At 41.2% G+C, this 16,359-nt stretch overlaps 1 protein-coding gene across 1 annotated transcript in view; it reads left to right on the plus strand.

Annotated features, from left to right (window-relative positions):
- MYO1E (myosin IE) overlaps nucleotides 1–12,161 on the plus strand; it is a 190,307-nt gene extending 178,146 nt beyond the window's left edge. The window contains exons 27-28 of the mRNA XM_081291730.1: nucleotides 5,311–5,480; nucleotides 11,080–12,161. Of these exons, the coding sequence (XP_081147856.1) occupies nucleotides 5,311–5,480; nucleotides 11,080–11,156 (247 nt within the window). The 3' untranslated portion in view covers nucleotides 11,157–12,161. The remainder of the gene's footprint in view (nucleotides 1–5,310; nucleotides 5,481–11,079) is intronic.
- Nucleotides 12,162–16,359: the final 4,198 nt, after the last annotated feature.

A 16,359-nucleotide genomic window follows, 5' to 3' on the forward strand; every position in this document is an offset into this window, starting at 1 on the left:
GTAGTTTGCTGACAAACAATGGCAACTCAGGATAAAAAGGGCCTGAGTTGTAACATTTACCATTCTCTGTGGTTAAATACTAACACATGGCCAACTTCAAGCTACCCAGCATGGCTACCACTGAGCAGAGTTGGGAAATGATAGGCAGTTGCACACCATTACATGGTATTTCTAGCACACATCATAGACATGAATAACTTGAAGAGCATAGAGAGAAGTAAAATATTTAGGAAGAGATGAGTCATAAGTATTTATTGTCCTTCTAATACAACATATTCTATTGTAAGTTCATATGATTTAACTTTTAATAATGACCTTGTTTAACAACTACTTCACAAAATTCTTGAAAGTTTAAACAATAGACTCTCACAAGCTGGCCTGAGCTCATTCCAACTCAGTGGGCATAAGGGTTTTGTTTGCTGTGTAAGAAGGTCTATAATCCCTTCTTCACTAGGTTGGCCAGTCTCCTCGGCTGGGAGTTGACACCCCTGATGCCTAAAAGTCCTCATTAATCATTTTTTTTGCAGTTTGCTGAAAATCATTTTGTCTCATTATTAATTACACAGGATCGCCACCTAGTGACAGAAAGGGAATTGGGTTTTTGAGACTGTTGGGGCCTAACAGAGCTGGAAAAATGGCTATTCTGGTGGACTGTGTCCTACACTAGAATTTGGAGGTTTCCAGCTTGGTGAACTGTAGACTGTCACTGCTTCATCAGCAGACTTCCTGTGTACATCTTACAGTAGAATGCTCTCTGTAAAGTTTTGTTAGAATTAGAAAAAGGACTGGGACCATTGCTTGAATTGTCTCATGTTTTATAGATGGAGACCCTAAGCCCTGAAAGAGGTGAAGTGACTAGAATATGTGCCAGCCCATGGTAGAGCCAGGCCTCAAACTTAGCACACTGACTGGTAGTCAATGTCCCCCTCCTGCTTTACTCTGTCACCCTATCAGAGCCTATAGTTTGAGCCACACTGTGTTCCCAGGGCTGGAGACCACAGTGGTGAGCACAGAAAGTTTTAGGCCATGTCCCATGGTGCCTACTGTCTTCTCAGGGAGTTAGCCTCATAGTTACACAAGTCACTATACAGTCAGACCCCTGCTCTGAAGGACACATGGGCTATGAGCAGAAATGGTAAGGCATTTGTCTGGATGTGAGAAAGTGGTGATGGAAAAGAGCTCTGGGGCCTGAGCAGGAATTGGCCATGCTGCTTGGGGCTTAGGGGACAGGCCATGGGAGCCTGACCAGATCTGTGAGCCAGAGCAGTCAGTGTGGCTGGAGCTCAAGGAGTCTTATGCATATCCTACTGCATTGTAATCCCAAGAACCTCCATTAGTTATTTCACAGGAGTGTCACGACTGTTAAATGAAGGAGCATCTATGAAAATGCCTGCTGCAGAGCAAGCCCAGCTAAGGCAAGTTTGCCTATACTTCAGACAGCTAAGACCTGGGCTCCCAGGAGACGTCCCATGTACTGACACTCACAAGAGTGCAGACAGTTGTGAGAATGAGGCAAGATGGTCATGGGAAGGAGATTCATGCTCTGACTCTAGATCACTTTGGGAATGTGCTATCCTCTTGGAGAACTTTGCATCTCTTCTTAGTTACAGGGAAGAGCCAGACCAGGCTGACCTCAGTGTTGCCTTAATGTAGCCATTCCTAATGCAACAGGCAGAGCTCTTCTCTACCTCCACCCACCATCCACTCCTTCTCCAAATCTGTTTACCCGCTGCTACCCAGAAAACACCTTGTCTCAAAACTTCCCTGGTCTTTCCCATCTCCAGCTATAAAGTGCTGTGAACTCCATTCAATCAAGAGCTTAATGGCCTTGTGTTTCCAGCACGGTAGCATTTGTTTGGGGCCTAGAACAATCAAACCAGCTGTTTCCATGGGTCTACACAGGAACCCCAATTCCCCAGATAATACCTTTTCTGCTTTGACCAATAGCCATTTATCCTGAGGAAGTGGCCACTGATGCCTTGGGATCAAAGTTCATGCAGGGGCTTTGGGCAGTCAGGTGTTTGAATGATCCTCCCCACCTTCACTCTGACCTGTGCCTAGGACACTCCCCAGCAGCTGCCTGACATACAAGCCAGCAGGGACACTCCAGGGCTTAATGATGCATTGCACAACCCAAAGAGGCCCATTCTATTTACTTTTTTTAAAAAAAGCAACTTCATGTGAGATGTGATTTATATACCATAAAATGAACCTATTTAAAATGTTCAGTTCAACAGTTTTCAGTACATTCGGAGAATTGTGCAAACCTCCCCTATTTACTTTTTTTTTTTTAAAAAACTTCATTCAGATATCATTTATATACCACAAAATTAATCTGTTTAAAATGTATAGTTCAACATTTTTTCAGTATATTCAGAGTTGTGCAAACATCATCATAAGTTAACTTAAAACATTTTCATCACCCCCCCCCCCAAAACACCATTCCCATATCCACTACCCCAGCCCTATGTAGTTACTAGTCTATTTTCTATCAATCTAGACTAGCCTGTTATGGACATTTCACATAAATAGAATCATACTGTTGTTAAATTTATTTCTAAGTGTTCTTTTTTGATGTGGGATTGTTTTCTCAATTTCATTTTTGGATTTCTTGCTGTGCATAGAGATATAGCTGAGTTTTATATGTGGATTTTATATTGTATAAAAAATTCTAGCATCTTAATAATTCACTTATTCTAATAATTTTTTAGTTTATTCCTTAAAATTGTTTCCATGCAAGATAATCTCATCTGCAAGTAAAGGTATTTCCACTATTTTCCCAGTCTGGATGCCTTTTAATTTTTGCGCCTAAAAGCCCTGGCCAGAGTTTCTAGTATGGTACTGAACAGGAATGGTAATCACTGACATCCTTGTTTGTTCCTGATCTTGGGCACAAAATATTGCCTTTCAAGGTAAATAGGATGCAAGCTAGGGGTGTGGAGACAAGGAGTTCTACCCTCAGCTGGGGCTAATGAAGAAATGTAGGAAGGCACCAGTGTGGCACAATGTGCAGCTGGGATGTGAGCTGGGGACATACCTGGCAGAGACTTTGTAGGTGCCATAAAGGGTTTTGGTCTTTTTCCTAAGAGCAGAGAGAAGCTGTTAGAAAGATTTTCAGGGGGAGATGGAGTGAACTAATTAAAACTGAGCTAAGGTGATGGTCAGATTTAAGGTGATACTTAAGTCTCAGAAAGGAATTATCTGGCAGAAAAGACATGAAGGAGGAAGAAGAGAGAGGACTTGGTCAGAGCAGGAGGCAGACAGAGCAGGGATTGGTGGTAGTGATGCCACATGGCTGCCCATGTAGATAGTCTTCTCTCAGGGATTCACTCATTTTATCTTCCCTCTAAATAGTCTCACTCCCTCCCCCAGTAGGCAACTGTAACTAAGTTCTAACACTATTGAACTCCAGAGGCCTCTGTTATCTACACCAACTCATTCCCCCGCCGACATACAAGAGGCCACATATCTCTCTGAGGACAACAGGTGTATACAAAAACATGTATGTGTGCATTGAGCACATGCACTTCCAACTATGGTCTACTGCTGGGCTGCAGGCTTCCTCCCCCACCCCAGGGGTGTTCTGGTGCACAGCCCACTCCCTTGCATTCCTTGCTGCTGGGAAGTCAGATGACTTCTGATATCCAGGCTAATGGCTTTTATTAACCAAATGCTGACACATCCCCAATATATAGGGTGCTTCATCAAAAGCCTGCCTGCTTGGCCAGCTTTCAGAGCCGCCAGCACTTCTCCAACAGAGAATGGGGATTTCCAATGGACACTAGGTAGGAAGTGAAGTCATGCTAATGATTTATAAGATGCCTTTCCTCTGCCATCAGAGAAAAGTGCTTTGTGTATGTTGGCCTGAGAGAAATGGAGCCAGAATAGCTTCAGGATTTGTTCCCTCCCACTCAGGGTATGGAAAGAGCCATCTAAGGAGCCCCACCCCTGCTGGGGCTGCCAGTCAGTCCCCTCTCTCCCAATGAACATCTGTCAGTACAGGACTTTAGCAAGGACATTGTGCTGTGGCCTTCAAGAGCCAGCCCAAAACTGAATGTGATTATTCATTTCAGAATTTAAGGGCTGGAAAGACCCTTTTCCTCCCTCCTCCTGTTGTGTAGGTGTTAACAGACATGACAGACCTAAGAGCCATTCCCAGACTTTGAGTTTCTACTCAACACTTTTTAGAAGAAATTTTAAATTTCTTTTATAGCAAATGAATATATAGGCTTTACCCTGATTTGTTTTTAAGCCAAGTGGGGAGGGGGAATGATTCTTGTTTCCCTATCAAAAATGCTTTTTATAAACATTTATTGTTTCAGATACAAGTTTAAAGAGATCGCTAAAATGGAACAAGTTATAGTTACATGCCTTGGGACACTATGAATGGTGACTTGAATAGCACAGTGTATAGATAAAGAAGAAATTCAAAGCTCAAGGATCTTGGTTAGTGTTAAAACACTGGACATATTTTTGACCACCATTATGGGGGATTGGTCCTGGCATCCAGTAGGTAGAGGTCAGGGAAGAGGCCAGGGATGCTGCTAAACCCCCTTCAGTGCAATGAAAGTGCACACGCACACATACCCCACACAACAAAGAATTATCCAGTCCCAAACATCACTAATGCTGATATTAAGAAACTGGATATACTCCTGTATGAGAATATTCACAGAAATATTTATTCATAATAGTGAAAACTGGAACTATTCAGTGATCTTCAGCACAAGACTGGATGAGTAAGTTGTGGCATGTTCATGCAATTGATAGTGTAAAGCAGCAAGGATGAGTGAACTACAACTACATTCAACAGGGCACATCTGAAAAACATACAATGATTCCTTTTATACAGCCACAAAAACAGCAGACATGATGTTGTTCAAGGATATTTGCATGTGTGGTGAAACAGTAAAGACAAGCAGGAGAATTACTGATAGAAAATGTAGAGTTAATTCTGGAAGGGAATGCAGTTAAAAAGAAGTACCCGCATGCTTTTGTGGCACTGGAAAATGTTATGTTTCCAAAGTTGGGGAAGAAGGAATAGATATGTGACTTCATTATTTAAATGTTTAGATGTCTTTTCCACATTTCTTTCTATGCTGAGGACACGATAATAACAGCAGCTAATGTTTATAAAGAGCTATGTCAGAGACGGTATTTTTATTCTTGGAGAAAGTTCAGGGAGTGCGCTCTGGGCCATATAGCTTCTAAGGATGGAAGTAGGTTTAGACTTGAATAACACAATGTCCACCATAGGTACTGCTGCCCCTGTTGGTTCCCATCTCTCATCTTCTTCCACTCTCTCCACAGTGTCCGCAGACAGACGACCAGTCGGCCTCCACCAGCAGGTGGCAGACCAAAGCCCCAGCCCAAGCCCAAGCCCCAGGTGCCACAGTGCAAGGCTTTGTATGCCTATGATGCTCAGGACACAGATGAACTCAGCTTTAATGCCAATGACATTATTGATATTATTAAAGAAGGTAAGTGCATGACTGGCTGTATCCAAAGAATATGCAGTTACTTTGCTATATAACTAGTCTAAACATGAAGGGAATTTATGGGCTTCTCTGACTGAAATGTGTAGAGGCAGGTCAGGCCTGAGGCAGCTTCAAGAGGCCAGCTTCCTTTTTTTTTTAATGCTTCATTTAGTTCTGCCCTCTTCTTTGTATGTACTCCCTTCTCAAGCCATTTTTTTGTTTGTGGTGGCAAAAAGGAAGCAGAATTGCAGGCCATGTATGAAATCTGCCTTACCTCTGAAACTTCTTAACCACTGGACAAAAGTCCTAAATTTCAGTCCGATTGGACCAAATTAGTCAGTTGCCCATCCCTCTATCAAGTTCAGTAGCAAGACAAAGACTGTAACCTGAGTGGCTTAGTCCTGCAAGGAATGGCCCTAGAAAATAGGTGGAGGTCTACCCAACTCAAACCTCAAGTTTCTTGATAGTGAAGGTAGATAGAATAGAAGCCAGAGAAGCAACCTAGAGTGTCCATTGTCAAAGAGGTCCTTAGGCTTGGCTGAGGGCTTTCTTAACTTGGGAGCGAAGATAAGTGTTTATGAAAACATAAAAACCAAAGATAACTGACTTAAGTTGTCAAAAGAGTCCCTATGAAGTTTGTGGTGAAAGATAGGAAGAGTTCTCTTAGGACAGAGACAGAAAACTCATGAAGACCAGAAAAAGCAGATTAAAGCAAGTTGATCCTTGACCATGATACAGAATCCCCAAAGAGATGTCATAGAGATGAGAAGATGGTAGAAATGGCCTGAGGATAGAAGGTCCCGAATATCAGGCTTCAGAGAACTTGTGAAGACAGTGAGGTTCATGGTTTATAAACAGAGCAAGCACAAACTGAGTGGACAGTAGTTTTGGGCAAATTTAACTTTCAGGATAGTTCCAGGAATTTTAACAGGTTCCTTCATCACATGAGATCATTATAAGGAGAATTATGGACCCTGGACAGTTTCCCTCAAAATGGCCTCTGAGTGTTATTGTTCTAGTTGTCTACAGGCTTTTTAGTGTCCTCCTCAAAGATATCAGGGTTGAAACAAACTTTTTTCTTTTTGGTACCAGGAATTGAATCCAGGGACGCTTAACCACTAAGCCACATCTCCAACCCTTTATTTTTTGAGACAGGATCTCACCAAGTTGCTTAAGGCCTTGCTAAATTGTTGAGGCTGGCTTTGTACTCGTGATCCTACTGCCTCAGCAGCCTCTCAAGGCTCTGGGATTACAGGCATGTGCCACTATGTCCAGCTGAAATGAATTCTTAAACACAGATGAGATTTTTATCACCAGGCTTGTTTAGCAAAACTGTTGAAAAAAATCTAATCCAGTAAGGATATTGATTAAATAAGCTGCTATATTCAGTCAGTGAATGTTGATACATTTTTTTTTACTAAAGATAATATAGAAGTATACTATTTATTGACATGATAAATGTTCATTAGAAAAAGGAAACAGGTTATAAACTGGACTATAGTCTCATATGTATGTGTGTGAAAATATACTCGTGTGTATATATGAATGTTATACAAAGTGTTAAATGCAATCTTTTTTTTTTAAAGAGAGAGTGAGAGAGGAGAGAGAGAGAGAGAGAGAGAGAGAGAGAGAGAGAGAATTTTTAAATGCAATCTTCTTAAGTGTTCAAATTAAAAGTATTACTTTCATTTCTCATATTGGTTATAATTAAAACAATTATATATTTGTATATACAACGTATAGTCCTAGAAGTTTTCAAAATATGCTATTAGTTACCACTGTAACTTATGAGTGTACAGATAGACATCTAATTAAATGAAATAGAGTCTAGATACAGATCACACATACATAGGTATTTAGTGTATGATAAATGCAGCATTTTTAAACAGAGGGGAAAGAATAGACAATTGCTTTACATTTTGAAGAGAAAAATGAAGTTATATCTCTACCTCATACACAAAATAAGCAACAGATTTGAGTTAAAAATCTAAAAATATATGATAAAATTATCAAAGTCATGGAAGAAAACCTAGAACATTAATCTTTGGATGGGAAAAGCTTTCATGCAAGACAAAACCATGCAAAAGTTAACCACATAAAGCTCACTTGCAACCTTCTATATGTGAAAAGCACCATGAGCAAAGTAAAATATTTGGTAGACCAGAAAAGACATCTTAAACATATAAGTAGCATCTCCATGTGCATAGCCAAATAATCCATTCCAAACATGGACATAGCCTTTAAGGCAGCAGACAACAGAGCCTCACAGATCATGAGTGAAATGCAGAGTCAACATTTCACCTACAACATGAGCAAAGATTAAAATGTGAGACAGTCCACATTTCCCCAACCCAGGCAAAACGGAAGATGTTAAGAGAGTTAATAACGACATATGTGCTATACATTATATAACAACCCTGTGGGTCAAACTAAACTCAAACAAATATCCACACTCAGTGAGAAGAGACATTGTGAACACATCCATATTGGTCCAGGTCAAGTTTTGCTACCAAAGGAGTTACTGAAAGCTCATTTTTATAACTGTGGAGTGCAGTAAGAATATAAACTCTCATGTTTACAGTTAATCAAGAAAATAGGGATCTGGGGATATAGCTCAGTGGTAAAGCACCTGCCTAGCATGTGTGAGGCCCTGGGTTTAATCCCCAGTATGACACACATACCAAAAAAATAGGTACTCTTCTTAGTAACAGTAGGAGAAATACATATCTTTTTTTAGAAGAAATTTGGCAATATTTACCAAATTCTTGGGGTTGGGGCTAAAGCTCAGTGGTAGAGCACTTGCCTTGCAGCTGTGAGGCCCTGGGTTCAATCCTCAGCACCACATAAAAACAAATAAATAAATAAATATAACTGTGTCCATCTACAACTAAAAATTTTTTTTTAAATAATAATTACCAAAATTTTAATTCCCCATCAATTAACTACTTTAGATTTATTCTTCATTCCCTATACCAAGAAGAATTTCAAATATAAGTAGATAAGTATTAGGCACATGCCTATAATCCTAGCTACTTGGGAAACTGAGACAGCAGTATTGCAATTTTGAGGCCACCCTGGGTAACTTAGCAAGACCTTGTCTAAAAAAATAAAAAAGGTTGGGGATGTAGCTCAGTGGTAGAGTACCCACCCCACCCCCTAGGTTCAATCCCCAATACTTAAAAAAAAGAGAAGAAAAGTCCAGAAAGTATGGTATTGTTTTGCTAATATCAGTGTAAAAAAAAAGGATTTCCCTGGGCTGGGATTGTGGCTCAGTGGAAGAGAGCTTGCTTAGCAAGCATGAGGCATTGGGTTCAATCCTCATCACCACATAAAATAAATAAATAAATAAAGTTAAAAGTTATTAAAAAAAAAAAGGATGTCCCAAAAATTATATTAAAAATTCTATAATAGATCTGTTGATTCAACTATTTAAATATTAAAAAAGTATAAAAACATAGGTGACTGGTGGTGTGGCTTAGTGGTTGAGCCCTTGCCTAGCATACACAAGGTCCAGGGTTCCATCCCCAGCACCATAAGAAAAAGAAGAGGGATGTTTGCAATTTTCAAGAAAGCTGAACAAGCAACAGAAAACCAGACAGACCATAATGAACAGTGGAACATTACAGCTATAGAAGAGAATACAGAAGCTGCTTTTATTTACCACTTAGCTATCTCTCTTCCTCAGGAGCTCTTTGTTCATGGATATGAAATAATTGTTACTATATATTGTTAATGTTTTTAAAAGTGCAGAACATACAGTATGCTATCATTTGTGTACAAAAGGGGTAATTTTTTAAATGATGACTTACATGAAGTACAAGAAATAGATAATATATTTTCCCCTCAGAGAAGGGATTTGAATATCTGTTTTCACTGATTGTCCTCTTGAAAGTACGAAAAATAATTTTTTTCAAAATAAAGATACTAGGGCTGGGGTTGTGACTCAGTGGTAGAGTGCTCACCTTGCATGGGTGAGGCACTGGGTTCAATCCTCAGCACCACATAAAAATAAATGAAATATATTCTGTCCATATTCAACTAAAAAAATAATAAAAAATATAATAGGAAGTCTGTGCTCTTTGACCCAGAAATCTACCTTACAGAACTACTTACATGTGGACATAAAAATAGACATATGGCTGGGCACAGTGGCACATACCTGTAATCTCAGCGGCTCAGGAGGCTGAGGCAGGAGGATTGCAACTTCAAAGCCAGCCTCAGCAATATAGTGAGGACCTAACCAACTCAGTGAGACCCTTAGCAACTCAATGAGACCCTGTCTTTAATAAAATATAAAAAAGGGCTGGGGCTATGTGGCTCTGTGATTAAGTGCCCAAGGGTTCAATCCCTGGTACCAAAAATCCACAATCCCTGGTACGAAAAAATAAATGTATGGACAATGATTGTATTAATAATGAAAAATTGGGAAGAAATGTCCTTCAATAAGGGAATTATTATATGTAAATATTGGTATATAACACAGCTATTAAAAAATTAAGTATAGATATGGAAAGATTATGTCTGTTAAGTTTTGAAGTTCTAGATAAATAGGTATTAATTGGTCTGTTTTCTGTTTTAAATGGATTTGTTCATGTTTATAATCACATGGAAAAAGGTCTGAAAGAATATATACCAAATTATTTCTGGTAAAGGGACTGTTAGTCAGCTTCCTGTCACTGTGACCAAAAAAAAAAAAAAAAAAAAACCTGAGAAAACAACCTGAAGGAGGAAAGATTTATTTTGGTTTCAGAGGCTTTAGTTCATCATTGCTTGGCCCTATTGCTGTGGGCTTGTGATGAGGCCGACTATCATGATGGGGAGCACATGGTGGCACCAAACTACTCACCTTATGGCACCCAGAAAGGGAGGGGGCAGGGGAGAGGGAGGCCAGGACAAGATACAACCTTCAAGTGCACACCCCTAGTGACCTACTTATTCTAACTAGGCCCCACCTCCTTAAATGTTCATCAGGCCAGACAGTGGTGCACACCTTTAATCCCAGCTACAGGCTAGGGCAGGAAGATCATAGTTTCAAAACCAGCCTAGGCAACTCAGCAAAGCCCTGTCTCAAAATTAAAAATAAACCTCCCAATAGCCCTTTAAATTATGAATTAATCTATTGATGAGATTAGAACCCCATGATCCCATCACCTTCCACATGCCTTACCTCTGAACATGCTACCTTGGGGACCTTTAACACATGAGCATTTTAGATCCAAACCATAACAGAATTGGAATAAATATGGGAAATCAAGTGTATGAAGGATCATCACAGACCTGGTTCTCCAGATTCTGAGATAGGTTTAGTAGTGGTAATACCTAAGAAAAGGGGGAGGAAGCTGGACACCATGACCTGACAAAGTCTCCCAGCTGCCCTGGGCAGGTTTGGCTAGGATGGATCTTATGGGAGCTAACAGTTGAAGCTGTCCTCATATCCCTGCTGAAGGTTCTTTCTTCAAAGGGCATCTGAGTGGTACATTTCTGTATCTGCCATGGCGGAGAGGGTCATTTTTCACAATAAACTTTTTCATAATAACACAAAACAAAGATGTGAAAAGAGCATGGATGAAGTCATTTGAATCACCTCTTTCTCCCCCTGCAGATCCTTCTGGCTGGTGGACAGGTCGACTACGAGGCAAGCAGGGCTTGTTTCCCAACAACTATGTGACCAAGATCTGAGGAACCCAGAGACTGACACATGGGGCAGAGGAGCTCCAGGCACAGACAGGGGAGGGGACATTTGGAGACTCCCTTTCTGATCCACAGTGAGCGGTTGCTTCTCCAAGACCTGAAGCTATTCTGGCATCTTTCCCATGGAAGACTCTGGAAAAGTCTGGGTTGGGGACAGGGAGTGTTACTCCATTTATCCTAAAAGGTAGCCTATTCATAGGAACCCAGGAGGGCAAAACCACCACCAAGATTTATTTATTGTATTTAAACCTGGTGAGAAGATAAGTGAGGTCCACTCAGACCTTGTTGGCTTCAACCCAAAAGCACCCCACCTGCTCACCAGGCCTAGAGATTGGCTATAGATGGCCACTGACAAGTGCCTTTAGTAGAAGAGCACATTTCTTTCATTCCTGTTTTCCATACCTGACACACACATTCCTCTCTGCCACTTTCCTTCAGGGAGGACCCACCCTCTGCAGTTTGGGCTTGGTGTGAATAGGCATTTACTGTGCAAATGCCAGGGGCAGGTTGGACTCTGAGCCCTCAAGAGCAGAGGGTCACTGATTTACCTGTGCTGGGGCCATCAGGCTGCAAGGCAGGAAAGGGGCTGGGCACTGAGCTGTCAGCCTTGCTTTCTGGGTCTTCAATTGGAATGTGGCTGGCCCATGTTGGTTATGTTTAATGCTGTACTTATTATAAGAAAGATCTTTTTTTCCCAAGCTGTACATTTATAAAAACAGATCATATACTGTATATATAAAAATATCAAGATGGTAGAAACATGTATGAATGTACTAAGTAGTATTCCACTGTACTCATTCATAAAGGTAGGCTTTATTACAAAACTCCCATCAGGTACTTTCAGACATGCCTTTTCAACTACAAAAACAGTATCATTGCTTTCCAGGTGGGTCCCCGCAGACCTTTCTTGACCCTTTCACTATAAATAATTTTCCTGTGATCCCTCTCTGCAGCCCTCGTCCTACCTCCCAAATAAATAAAGGAATCAGTGAACTGCTTTGTTTTTTCATGTTTGTCATGGGCTCAAATTGATGTTGGAGCCAACCCCTAGTGTTGGTTTTCCATTACTGTAACAAATACCTGAGATAATCAACGTAGGAGAAAAGACTTTTTGTGGCTCAGTTTCAATCCATGATCAGTTGAACCACTGGCCCACTGCTTTTGGTGCTGTGGCAGCATAGCACATCGTGGCAGAAGCACCTACTGGAGCCCAGCTGCTGACCTCATAGCAGCTGGAAAGCGAAGAGTGTGGGATATGCCAGGATCCCAATATCATCTTCATTGGCCTGCCCCCAAGGACACAGCCTTCTCCCACTGAGCCCTGCCTCCCAAAGACTCCACCACCTTCTGAGAGTGCCATGAGCTGGGAATCAGCACCATGATCTAATGGCACCACAAGTCTTCAATACATGGGCCTTTGGGCAATATTATAGTCCAAACTAGTATTCTGCCCATTCCCAAGAGTCCCAAAAGTCTTAACTGTTCCAGTAGTGCTCAAATGTCTCCTCTGAGACTTAAAGCAGAAATTTTTAGCTTTAAGCCCCTGTAAAAATCAGTTACATACTTTTGAGATGCAATGGCACAGGGTAGACATTTCCATTTCAAAAGAGAGGAATAGGAAAATAGCAAGGAGGGACTAGACCAAAGCAAAACCAGAACCCAGCAGGGCAAACGTCATATCCTGTAGCTCCATGTCTGGTATTCAGGGCACTGACAGAATGTGTGCTTCAAGAGCTTGGGCAGCCCCACTCCATGGCCTTACACTGTGTCTCACTGGCTGCTCTCTTGGGAGGGCTCTGCATACTTCTGGCACCTTCCTTTAGTAGACATTCCACATTCCTGCATTTCTGCCTTTCAGGGGTCCCATTGATTGCAGCTTTGCTTTGGCCCTGTGAGGCTACTTGCAGGAACTCAGACCCTGCCCTGCACTGCCTGGCATATGAGGTTTTTCTTTGAAATATGGGCAGAAGCCTCCATGACCGCATACCTCTTCCGATCTACATGCCTGCATGTAGTCATGATGGCACCATGATCTGCCACTAGGACCTGTTGGAACTGAGTGCTTTACCTGAGTGCACACAGGGAATCAAATTCCAGGGAAACAATTCCTAGACAGTCCTGCAAGTCTTTGAAATGAGTGTCTGGCCTAATCCTAACATATCTTCAAGACAGCTTTCCTATCGCCCCAGTGCAAAGTGCTTGGCTTCTGTTTAACAGCAACTGCACCCTCCTTGGCAGCACCTTTAAAAGGACTCCTTTCCTAGCCAAACTGCAAGTTTTCCAATTTTTTTTCTACTGTTTTGCTTTGCTCCCGATTGTCACAATAAACTTGGTTAAAAGCAGCCAGTAATACCCATGTCACTGCCTGAATGGTGCACTGCCTTGAAATTTTTCTCCACCACATAAATTAATCTGTCACCTTTCAACTGGCCTCCCACAGAGTCTCAGGGCATGGACATAATGTCTTCAAATTTTTTGTCACCATTACTATTCACATTGCTATCAGCATTTTGATCTTCTAAGCCCTCAGCAAAATTGCCCATTAGGCTCCACTTAGAGCATTCTAGGTTTTCTCTAGCCCACTGCTCCAAACCTTTCCAAACTCCTCTCATGAACCAATTTCAAAGGATTCTGAATTATACTGTGATGTATAGTCATAGCAATGACCCTATTTATCAGAGCCAATTTTCTGTGTTACCCTTTTGCTACTGACAAATACCTGATATAAAAAGAGGTAAAGTTTATGTTGGCTCATGGTTTCAGAGGCTTCGGTCCATGGCTATTAGGCCCCATTACCTTTGGGCATGTGGCATGGCGGCACATCAAAGGAAGAACACTTAGCAGAGGAAGCTACTCCATGACAGGCAGGAAGCAAAAAGCAGGAGAGTCTGGAGTCCCTTTAATGGTACATCCCAATGACCTAACTTCTTTCCACTAGGCTCCACCTCCTAAAGATTCCACCACCTCCTGAAAGCATCACAGGCTGGGGACCAAGCTTTCAACATATGGGTCTTGGGGGAAAATTCAAGATCCAAACTATAACAACCCCAGTACATTAGCATATGACCTTATTTAAAAATAAGGTCTTTGCAGAAGTAACAAAATTAAGATGAAGTTATTTTATAACTTATAATAATTATAAGGGGCTAAAAGAAGACAATTGTCTTCAAGTCAGGGAGAAAGGCCTGGAGCAGATCCTTCTCTCAACCCTCAGGAGGAACCAACCCTGTGGACTTACAGACTCTTAGAACTGTGCAGCAATAAATTTCATTTGTTTAAACTACCCAATTTGTGATACTTTATAAAGATAGACCTAGCAAACTGGTACAATGTTTATTGCAGTAAATAGTGAAAAATTGGAAACAAGGTAACGTCCATCAGTAATAGAGTGGTTTCAAGAATGACAAGTCACTACCTGTTCTCCATTCAGTTGTCATAATCATTGTAAAGCTATTGGGGAATTAAGAGTTTGAGCAGCCCTTTATGCTATTTCAGGATTCTCAAGATCGTGGGACGAGATCAAGGGCTAACTATGGGAGGGCGGGGGAGATGGATCTAGATTTAGAAGATTAACGTTTAATTCTCTTATATTTACTTCAAGAACAGGGAGTAAACATCATTCCATGACAGTGACAATGTTTATAGGGTATTTCAGTTCTACTTTATGACCAGTTAGGAAAAAGGAAAATACAGCCATGATGTAATGAATTAAGGAAAGGTAATCCTATTGACACTAGTGCTCTCTGTATTTAGAAAGTACCTTCACAGTCACAGACTCCCTGAAAGTAGAAGGAAGGTAGGTAGATAGAACAAGAATTGGGACTGGACTTCCAATAGCCACTAGCACAGCACACAGGCTGCTTTCTTGCAGGCAGAAGTGCCAAGGTGGTCCTTCCTTGTTTTCCTTTGACTGGCATTTTAAATTTGTGTGTAACTGGGAACTCTCAGGCTCTAGGTAACAAAACAGGAACCAAGTTAATACCCTACACACATGAAAAAAGGAACATACAAGGAGAAGACAGATGCAGCCCTCATCACTGTAGCCATTGCCTAGTGCGAGGCTCAAGGCTCTTGACTGATTTTGCTTGAATAGGCAAATGGATTCACGTTTACACATGAAGATAGCTTAGATCCTGAAATGGAGAGACTGAAATTCTAGAAAGATTTATTAGAAAGAAAAGTTTGGAGAAAATTGGTTTATTCTTGAAGTTATTTCTACATATTTAGAAATTTAATATGGGGGATACTGGAAAAATCAGTGAGAGATAACCTTTCCCCCCCCTTTTTTTTTCTCCCTAATTAAAAAGTCTTCAGAAAAATGCTTTTTTTCCCTTTAGGGTCTTTAATTCATTAACAGGTTTCCTATTGTCTCTGATCTAGTCAGGCCTGCCATTTTGCTCGCTGTCTAGTTCAGTAATTGGTTCAAGAATCTCTTACCCTGAGATCAAATGGCCATCCATACCTCTCATCTGCAAACTGCCATCCTGTACAGGGTGTCCATGTGCACACACAACCCCAGGATACAACAGTATCAAACATCAGGTGGAGATGCATCAGATCCCTCCAACCAAAGGCTTAAAGTACCAAGAACCCAATGAGCAATGGCCACCCATCTTGGGTGGCCATGGTGTTCAAACTTCACAGTCTTTGGTCTAAGAACCCTCTTACATTTCTCAATATCATTGAGGACCCCAAAGAGTTAGGCTTTTGTTAGTTACAGCTATCAATATTTACCATATTAAAAATTAAAACTTGGGCTGGGGATGTGGCTCAAGCAGTAGCGCGCTCGCCTGGCATGCATGGGGCACTGGGTTCGATCCTCAGCACCACATAAAAATAAAATAAAGATGTTGTGTCCACTGAAAACTGAAAAATAAATATTAAAAAATTCTCTCAAAAAAATTAAGAAAAAAAATTTGCACACACACACACACAAAATCACTAGCCACAAGTAACGACATCGCATTCTGTAGCCAGCCCATCTGCCCAAACCTGACTCGCTGCTATTACCAAGTCCAGCCTGTGTTAAGAGATGATGATGAGAGTCCTTTCCCTTTAAAAGGGCATTCCCTGGGAATTGTACACATGGTCAGTATGTAGTCATGTGGTCTCAACTGAAGTGGGGCTGAGAGATGAACACTGAGCTATGGAAGCCACTTACCCAGAGCACCAAAGTTATAGCCTTCTCATA

Source organism: Spermophilus citellus (assembly GCF_964194105.1).
Source record: "Spermophilus citellus genome assembly, chromosome: 4".
In the NCBI taxonomy this organism is placed as follows: Eukaryota; Metazoa; Chordata; class Mammalia; order Rodentia; family Sciuridae; genus Spermophilus; species Spermophilus citellus.